Genomic DNA, 8,611 nt, shown 5'->3' on the forward strand with positions numbered 1-8,611 from the left:
CACACACACACGCGCGAGCGCGCGCGCGCGCGCGCTCTAGAAATAGATTCATGCCATTTGGAACAGAATCGCTAGGGGGCGACGTTAAACGTATCGATCCTACAAACAGTACGGCGATGCAATATTTAGTTTAACTCTGTAAGCGCATTTATGTAAGGATCTCCGTGGTTTTAGCAGCGATAATGTGAATAGAATTTGGGGAAATATGGTCCTGTCACAAACGTCTTTGTTGAATACTGGAAGTAACAACCAAGGGGACTTGAATGAAGCGGTCTTAAGATCACAATTCAAAAACAACTACGCTTCAAGTGCGGCTCTAGTCACTCTTCAAGCAGAGTTTCGGCTCCGGCTGTTTTTTACGTGTTTTAGGCGTTTTATCTGGCTTTCTATTTTGGCTGGAAGACAAAGAAAAGGGTACAAAAGAGAAAGCCACCGGTAAACACTCCAAACAACAACCGGAGCCGAACGTCTGCTTAGCTTGACGCTTGGAGAGCAGTTCTTTTTTCGTACGGCTGTTCTTCTTTGTCACACCTGCCAACAGAACAACGAACCTATATGTCCTTTGCCCCTATGACGTAGCATGAGGCGTGATTGTTCCCGAATGTATCCTAGTACATATGTTTGTATACATGTAAGTATCTATCGGACCCATAGGTGGCGACCACAAAGCTACTCGTGGGTTGTGATATTGGCCGATAAAAACTCATCACGGATTTTTTTGTATCTTATATATAGACTGCTTTGGAAGAGTATTGCCTAAGGCAAAAGGCTTGGTTGAATGCGCCTGTCTTGCTCTAGCATTACCGGTTTTTCCACTCCTCGTTTCAAAATGGCACCGTGTTTGAGCGACTAAAAATTCCTTCGTCGGGAGCTAACTGACTGAAGAATGCAGTCATGGCGAGCGTACGGACCTTAGCCATAGCAACAGTGGTTTGCCTGGGTGTTGTGATAGGTAAGTACAAGTATAGTCCATACAGTATATGTAAAACGTTATATCCAAGGTTCAACTCATGTAGGACAAATACTTTTGTCAATCGTTTGTACCACTTGACAACACGTATACGTATATGTGTTTCTTAAATTGAATGTAAAGGGTATATTCAAATATTTGAATAATATTTCAATACTATATGGTAATAGACACTTTTGTGGTAATTTGAAAAGTTTTAATTTCTCGGACATAAATGCGAGATATAAAACAGAATAGAATTGCTTCATTTCTGTAGAATTAAAACGAAAAAACAGTGTCATACAGGCTGTAATGTGAGACTTTGTTAACATTGTCTTGATATCTTTCTGTTTCGGATTCACTATAACACGATGTTCGGATGATTTCTGCATGTGCCACGGTTGTTCTAAACGTTGTACAGACAATGTTCAGTTTGATTGATTGGCAAATGAGGTCACACCGCGCGCCATTGTCGTGTGTCTGGTGTGTGTGTGACGTGGGTATCATGGTATCGTGGTTACCAATCCCGTTCCTTTATCTCGGGGTCGGGGTTCGAACCCAGGATTACATGAAGGAGAATGTTGAGTGAATGAAAAAACGCTTCAGAACGACAACGCACTCTACACGTGTATACATCGTTGATCCGGATCATGAATGAATGATTTATTGTACATTTATGCTTCGAAGTGCTAGGTACAGATCAGAGACAGTAGATAGTTGCAGAACATTAAATGTGTCCAAACAATTCAGATATTTAGGTGTTCAGTACAATAATGAGAAGACCTACATGTGTATAACAATGTTTTCATGATGTGGCGGTATTATGGCACCAGGTGGAATTATGAGAGTTGATTGTAGATAAGAACATGCAGATATCATTTATTTATTTAATATCTATTTGTTTGGCTGACACTATAGGTAGCCAACTGAAGGTCGCTCAACTAGCCATTGGCATTGCTATTATAAAGGCCTGACCTTGGGAGAAAAATTTAAAATATACTAAATAACGGACGTATCAATTACAATCATAATACACACAGCATTTACACAAAGCAGGGTAAATAATACATAAATGTCATAAATATCATCATCAAATAACATCTATCTTTGTCCACAGTCTCCTCTGAAGACACAGAGAGACATGAACGCAACAGATCGCGGAGGAACATCTTCCAGACGATGATGATGCTATCTTGTATCACCGAGAAGTCGTCGTTCGACTACTCGGACTACGGCTGCTATTGCGGGCCGGGAGGGCAGGGCAAGCCGGTGGACATCCTCGACCAGTGAGTGGGAATTCTAACACACAGTGATGTTATTTCTTCTTAAATTCTGCTCTGTCTTTCTTTCTCTCCCCGCTTTCTCTATGTGGATAACACACACACACACAGAGACAAACGAACATACACGTTCACAGATGCACTCTCTCTCACACACATTCTCATATCTCTTCTCTCTCGATCTCGCTTTCTCCTTCAGATATGATTTTGATGCTTGTGTAGAGTTTTGATTATTATTGTATACTGTGTGCATGGCCGTAAATTATAATACGGAAATAAATGTGTGTTTTTTTCACGTTGATTTGTAAATATTTCTGTGTTTTTCAATGAAAAGATGCTGCAAAGTCCACGACGAATGTTACGGGACTGCTGAGAAAAACTGTTTCCCGCTGTTTGAGTACATCGGCGTCTACGAGTATGAATGTAAAGATAGAAAAATATCATGTGGTGAGTTAACTCTTTGTTCCTGATACGGTATCACAGTAGCATACTTTAAATTAGTATCTATTAGGTAGGTATGTGTATGTATGTGTAATGCTTAGCTATGATGCATGTATGTATGTGAAGTTTGTCATCACTGACTTCTCTGTCTCTATATGTGTGCAATGAGGTCCTTGGTGTGTGTATGTGAGTGTGTATGTATGTATGTATGTATGTATGTATGTATGAACGCATGTGTTTCTGTGCGAGTAGGGTGAAGTTTGCCATCTCTGACTGCACTGTTTTTATTTTATTCTAACACAGCTATTGAAGATAAAACGAAGCTGTCGTGTCGCGAGTTCCTGTGTGAGTGCGACCGGAAGGTGAACTTGTGCCTGACCAAGAACGAGAAGGAGTACAACTCGGCATACTTCAACATGGACCAGGCAAAGTGTAAATGATAACGTCACCAACGTGACGTCATTGAGCGTCCGCCATGTTGGCGGGTCAAAGGTTACTAAGTTTCTACCAAATTCCCTGCCAAGAGGGACAAATAAGGAAGCTTATAATTCCAACTACGCATGTGTGGTGAAATGTATTGTGGGTACTGTGTCAAAGGTGAAGGCCCCAGAAACATAAACAAAACACGTATTGTATTGTTTGTTTATAAAAAAAATGTCAGGGGTCATCAACTTTGATACTTTACCCACAATGCACCTCGCTGCGCATGAGTAGTTGGTACCACGAGCACCCTTATTGCAGGAACAGGCCAAAATTTGGTAGACAACTGGCTGCTGGCTGGGAGATTCCATTCTGATTCTTTGAGTTCTAAGAGTTTTAAGTTCTAGAGTTATATCTTTAGTTGAAAGATATTTGCTTTACTTGTAACGTTAGAGGCAAGACAACTTTCAAAAAAATACTAGTGGTTGTAAGTGGTACTGTGTATACTGCAGAATTCGTACGTAAATGGTTCTACTAATCGTAATATGTAATCTGAACCTGAGCTCAGTATCAATGTCGATATCTTCCAGTGCTATACTGGACTTTTCGATGGAGTTAAAAATCCGCCTTTTTCTTTTTTCTGGCTTGCTTATTCATCAATGTTCTAGGCCCCTGGGTTCCCCTTCAATAGTATATGGCATTGCATAATTTAATGTTTGTATTGTGTAATTTGAAGAATAACATGACGAGGTCATACTGCTTATCTTTTAACTCTATCTACCAATGGAAAGCAGTTCGCAACAACAATCTGTACCATGTACTATGTATCGGCCGTCTGTCTGTGCAATGACAAATTAAAATATGTTTGAACATGTATTTCTAACTTCTGCAATAAATGCTATTTTGTTACATCTTACATTTGTGTTATAGAACATATGGTGTTGTATTTGTTTGTATTTATGTAAACTCTAAATATCTATTAGATCTTTTCGGACAGTGCGCATGGTAGTCTCAATTTACCATTGTCACATTTCATTCTTTGTACTCGAGAAAATGGAAAATTTTGTCGACTGATCAAAGGCTAAGATATCTTGGACTATTAACGTACTCAGAAGATAAGCCGATGACGTGGGAATGTGTCCATCGGTAAGCTCGTGGGAAAGAGTGTAGATTGTGCACACAACGACTTTCGTCACTGCTTATAACACAGGAAAAATTGTCCACGATTTATACGGACAGTAAAAGCCCAAGATTTCTTTCACTGGAGAACAGACGTTTGTGCGAGGAAACAGAAGATCCTGTTATGTTCTTAAGAATCTTCTTCAAGATGTTGGTCTGGACTGGTCTGGCGGTGTGCCTAACAGTATACATGGCGCTGGTGACACCAGGTATTTATTCGTCTGACACTTATACAATGTGAAATGCACTATGCCGCCATATTTGCTATTATGTTAGATTAGTATACTGATGTAGATAGTTTGTAGTTGTTAGTAATACATGTTGTTTGCCATACATTGTACCTGTTACAATCGTTGTGCAATAAACTTGACTTGATTTAACGCATACCTGACTGAAATCAGAAGAAAAATTCTATTTGTTTCAGAATAAGTCCCAGTTGAACGTTTATGTAAATGGTTTTCGTGGCTATCTGGTCACTTTTTGGTGGTATTTTGACAAGAAGGACCCCCTGTCCATTGTTTTCATTTTCTTTGTGTACGTCATTTGAGTGATCCTCACTGATAAGTTTGTGAATTTTTTTACGATGCTATGAAACTATCCAAGGCCTAAAAGATAAAAAAACTACTGATAATTGACCGTCTTTATAACTATCATATGATCTACTTTTCGTATCTTAAAAAGTGTTTTTCTTTTCTCGTTGTGTGTCATAATAGGGACGTACGCTAAGCCCCCTGGGAATCTAGCAGATTCCACAAGCAACCATCTGCCCACCGGAGAGAACCGGGCTTTTTGGCAGTTCGGCGACATGATTAGTTGCGCCACCCAGCGGAGTCCGTCAGATTACGACGGGTATGGCTGCTTCTGCGGATACGGGGGTGGTGGAATTCCCATGGATGACGTCGACAGGTAAGCGCCAAAAAAATTTAGTGATCAGTTATTGTTTCTTCAAACAGTAGATGCTACATACGTACAAAGAACAAAAAGGGAATGACATTTCCGAGAAAATGCAGGATGTTTCCTTCCCCCTAAAACCAGGATTGCTTCTAAGGCCACGTTGATTTGATTATATGGATGACATCCGCGCTCGCACCAATTTTCGGCCATTTCAAAAAAAAAAAAGTTTTCGACCACACATTAAATTGTGCAAAGCAGCTGTAGAATGAGCACAAATATTCCGTAGATTGAAAAAAAAGTATCAGAAAACAGATAACTAATGCCATAGAATGCCAAAATAAATCTAAAGTCAAAGAATAAGATGTGAAAGGACAGAAAGAAGAAAAATCTATTGTTGGTTGGGGGAGGTACTAGTACAGAAAATTCAGGTCCAGAGGATCATTTCTAGGTCCGGACATGAACCTGGACCTGATTGTCTGTGGAAACTTGAGAACTGGCAATACTCAAAACATTGGTAATTGGTCAATTTTGCTACAAAGGAATCTGTTTGGTGGATTATTGGACCACTGCATTTTAAAATCCCATCTCCATGTTATAAAGGCTAACTGTCTCTGTACCTTTGACTGTAGAAACTTGGTGCAATTGACTATAAACTCTACTTGACTTCGCTCTTGTTGTCTTCTTGGCCCCCCGGTTAGACCCCAAATGGCTGCCGACATGCATAGTGTGTCCATTTTGTAATTGGCGAAACCTGTTCCTCTGTTGTTGTTTTTCAGGTCTGTTTTATTCGGATTGGTCCAAGAAGAAAAAAATGTTTTGCACCCGTATGATGTACTGGTCCCTACACCTAACTGTTGGTATACCGTACTATGTGTGTTTAGTCCTATGTTCAACCTTCCTAGCCACTTTGATTTCATACTGAAGGCAACTTTTTTTTTTTGGCCAAACTTTTTTTTTATTCGCTCGCTCGCATCAGTTTTGGAGTTCCCGGAGGATGTCATCCATATAATCAAATCAACATGGCCTAAGGCGTCGCGAAAAAAATTACATAATTTTGTGCAACTTTATCCACGAGGTGGCCTATATCCATCTCACTTGTAATTAAAAATATGGGATTTAGGAATATCACGTCGACATATATACGGTGGTTTCAACTTGAAATATTTTCAAAACATGATACTTTGTAGCCACAGTCTGTCGAATATAGATTACTCATGTGGATGAAGTTGTACAAATCGTTTTTTGGCAACGCCTTAGTGGCGAGCCTGGTTTTTGGGGAGGGAGAGATCCTGGATTTTCTCGGAAATGTGGCCTTTCTAGTTCTAGTCATTTGTTTACCCACACAGCTTTCTTCTCCTTTTGAATATTATATATTTGGAAATGTGCATTCGTGTCTGCCTCAGGTGCTGTGAGGAGCACGACAGCTGCTATGGTTTGGTGATGGAGGAATGTGGGAGTATGTACCCGTACCTGTTCTTGTACAGCAGCACCTGCGAAGAGAGGAGGATAACTTGCCGTGAGTGGGATAAATATTTTGTTCACAACTGCATCTTTATGTTTACTTTCATGGAAGGGCAACATTGCGGTTGCGATTTTTCTTCTTCTTCCTCTTCCCGCTTCAAACAAATAATGCCAATGACCTGTACCAGACGTCTGTCACCATGGTTACTGGAGTTGCGGCACACACCCTGTGATGTTCCATTACATAATGTAGCAACTTGAGAAAGCCCGAGTGGCTGGTCATTGTGATGACAAAATGTGTAATGAGTAAGGATAAACAGATTAGTAGTTTGTTTGGCTAGACCATGTGAAGGTAAACACTACGTACATGTATTTACTTGCAATTGTTACATTAAGTTTAATGTTGCATAAAAAAAACATATACAGGTGCATATAGAACTCATTGTCATAAAAAAAGTGCGATGATTTTTTTCTGTCTTGCAACTGTAGATCCTCCTTGGTGGTCGTGGTCCCAATGCCCCATGATGCTTTGCGAGTGTGACAAGATGGCGGCCTACTGCTTCGCCGGGCATCACTACAACCCGGACAACTATGGGAGATGCGATGCACCATAGGCTTTGCGCCTGCTTAATAAAGTTAACCTACTGAATAAAGTGGAGTCAAAATCCTCGAGTTTTTGGATTTCTGTTCTTTTTTTGTTGCTTTGTCTTCGTCACCGCTTTCATATATCTTACTCGACCTAGCTTCTACGGTTGTGAGTGTTTGGTGCCTCACAACGCGAGTAAAACAAACAATCTCTTTTTAAGTCATTTCTAGTCAAACTCTGGGGCGCAATTGGCTCTTACAGTCCCCCAAAACCGCTGAGGGGGGGGGGGGGCAACCTACACGCCACACTCTTCCTTTCAAAAGTTAGCTGCCACTCAATAATTATGACCATAACATATCCAGAACACGAGATACTGGGTATCAAACCAGGGCGTTCCACCGCAAAACATGCCGCTAGGAGACCTTTAATCCATACTAGGTATTATAAAGACCTTCCAACATAAATTGATGAAGGTTAAACATACAGGTACTAAGTTATGCCAAGTAGCGGTTACTCAAACAACTCGGTCAAACAGTTGTTTGTTTGTTTAAATAAAATCCACTATCTTTCGTCAGTGACACTGTTATCTTGTTCACCAACAGCCACACAAACACACACACACACACACACACACACACACACACACACACACACACACACACACACACAGCCACACACACACACACACACCAATGGTGGTTAAAAAATAACCTTCATGACATTTCATAGAGGTAACAAGCCGATGACGTAGGAATCATCAGCCCATCGGTATGTCAAAGCTCGTGGGAAAAAGTATAGTTTGTGCACACAACGACTTTGGTCACAGGAAAATTTGTCCACGATTTATACGGACAGTACCCTGAAGCGACTGCGAAAAGCCCAAGATTTCTTCTGGGCGGAACAGAAGATGCTTTCAGTTCTTAAGATGTTGTCCTGGAATCGTCTGGTGGTGTGCCTAACCGTATACATGGCGCTGGTGACCCCAGGTATTTATTCGTCTGAAACGTATACCTAACTGATTAGAAGAAATCTCTTTTTGTTGTTATCGGTCTCAGAATAAGCTGTACTTAAACCTATATTCGAATGGAATAGTTTTCGTGGCTATCTGGCCATGGTCATTGTGGCCACTTTTTTGGTGGTAGATTAATTTCCCCATGAAGTATTTTGACAAGAATGACCACCTGTCCGCTGTGATAATTTTCTTTTTTTCTTACGTAGTAGTCACTACAGATAAGTTTATTCGAATTTAGTTCAAACCATTATAATGCATTCAAGGCGTGAAAGATAAAACTAGTCTCTATCAGACTCCGGATCGCTGGAAAACCGTAGAAATGGAACAAATAGAGGAGTAAGCCGGCCAGAGGAGTGTATCCGACCAGGGAACAGTACGCGATATCGTGT

General features: G+C 40.6%; 3 protein-coding genes across 3 annotated transcripts in view; all 3 read left to right on the forward strand.

Moving 5' to 3' along the window:
* The first annotated feature begins 795 nt into the window (after window positions 1-795).
* LOC118424762 (acidic phospholipase A2-like) lies at window positions 796-4,006 on the forward strand. Its single transcript, XM_035833497.1, has 4 exons — window positions 796-952; window positions 2,067-2,235; window positions 2,564-2,676; window positions 2,974-4,006. The coding sequence occupies exons 1-4, from the start codon at window positions 895-897 to the stop codon at window positions 3,108-3,110; spliced, it is 477 nt and encodes a 158-aa protein (XP_035689390.1). The 5' UTR covers window positions 796-894; the 3' UTR covers window positions 3,111-4,006.
* A 143-nt stretch (window positions 4,007-4,149) lies between these two features.
* Window positions 4,150-7,296, forward strand: LOC118424759 (neutral phospholipase A2 3-like). The gene is made up of 4 exons (XM_035833493.1): window positions 4,150-4,478; window positions 4,983-5,175; window positions 6,567-6,679; window positions 7,114-7,296. The coding sequence occupies exons 1-4, from the start codon at window positions 4,394-4,396 to the stop codon at window positions 7,236-7,238; spliced, it is 516 nt and encodes a 171-aa protein (XP_035689386.1). The 5' UTR covers window positions 4,150-4,393; the 3' UTR covers window positions 7,239-7,296.
* Window positions 7,297-8,024: 728 nt separating this feature from the next.
* LOC118424757 (acidic phospholipase A2 E-like) overlaps window positions 8,025-8,611 on the forward strand; it is a 3,761-nt gene continuing 3,174 nt past the window's right edge. The window contains exon 1 of the mRNA XM_035833491.1: window positions 8,025-8,196. Coding sequence (XP_035689384.1) covers window positions 8,118-8,196 — 79 coding nt within the window. The 5' untranslated portion in view covers window positions 8,025-8,117. The remainder of the gene's footprint in view (window positions 8,197-8,611) is intronic.

The sequence above is a fragment of the Branchiostoma floridae genome, chromosome 10 (genome assembly GCF_000003815.2).
Source record: "Branchiostoma floridae strain S238N-H82 chromosome 10, Bfl_VNyyK, whole genome shotgun sequence".
In the NCBI taxonomy this organism is placed as follows: Eukaryota; Metazoa; Chordata; class Leptocardii; order Amphioxiformes; family Branchiostomatidae; genus Branchiostoma; species Branchiostoma floridae.

What these genes read in the sequence shown, in the direction of transcription:
- LOC118424762 (XM_035833497.1), top strand. Translation starts at nt 895, where the DNA reads ATGGCGAGCGTACGGACCTTAGCCATAGCAACAGTGGTTTGCCTGGGT. An exon ending in TTGCCTGGGTGTTGTGATAG is followed by an intron (nt 953 to 2,066) that starts GTAAGTACAAGT and finishes CTTTGTCCACAG; the next exon opens with TCTCCTCTGAAGACACAGAG. An exon ending in AGATAGAAAAATATCATGTG is followed by an intron (nt 2,677 to 2,973) that starts GTGAGTTAACTC and finishes ATTCTAACACAG; the next exon opens with CTATTGAAGATAAAACGAAG.
- LOC118424759 (XM_035833493.1), top strand. Translation starts at nt 4,394, where the DNA reads ATGTTCTTAAGAATCTTCTTCAAGATGTTGGTCTGGACTGGTCTGGCG. An exon ending in CCCATGGATGACGTCGACAG is followed by an intron (nt 5,176 to 6,566) that starts GTAAGCGCCAAA and finishes TGTCTGCCTCAG; the next exon opens with GTGCTGTGAGGAGCACGACA. An exon ending in AGAGAGGAGGATAACTTGCC is followed by an intron (nt 6,680 to 7,113) that starts GTGAGTGGGATA and finishes TTGCAACTGTAG; the next exon opens with ATCCTCCTTGGTGGTCGTGG.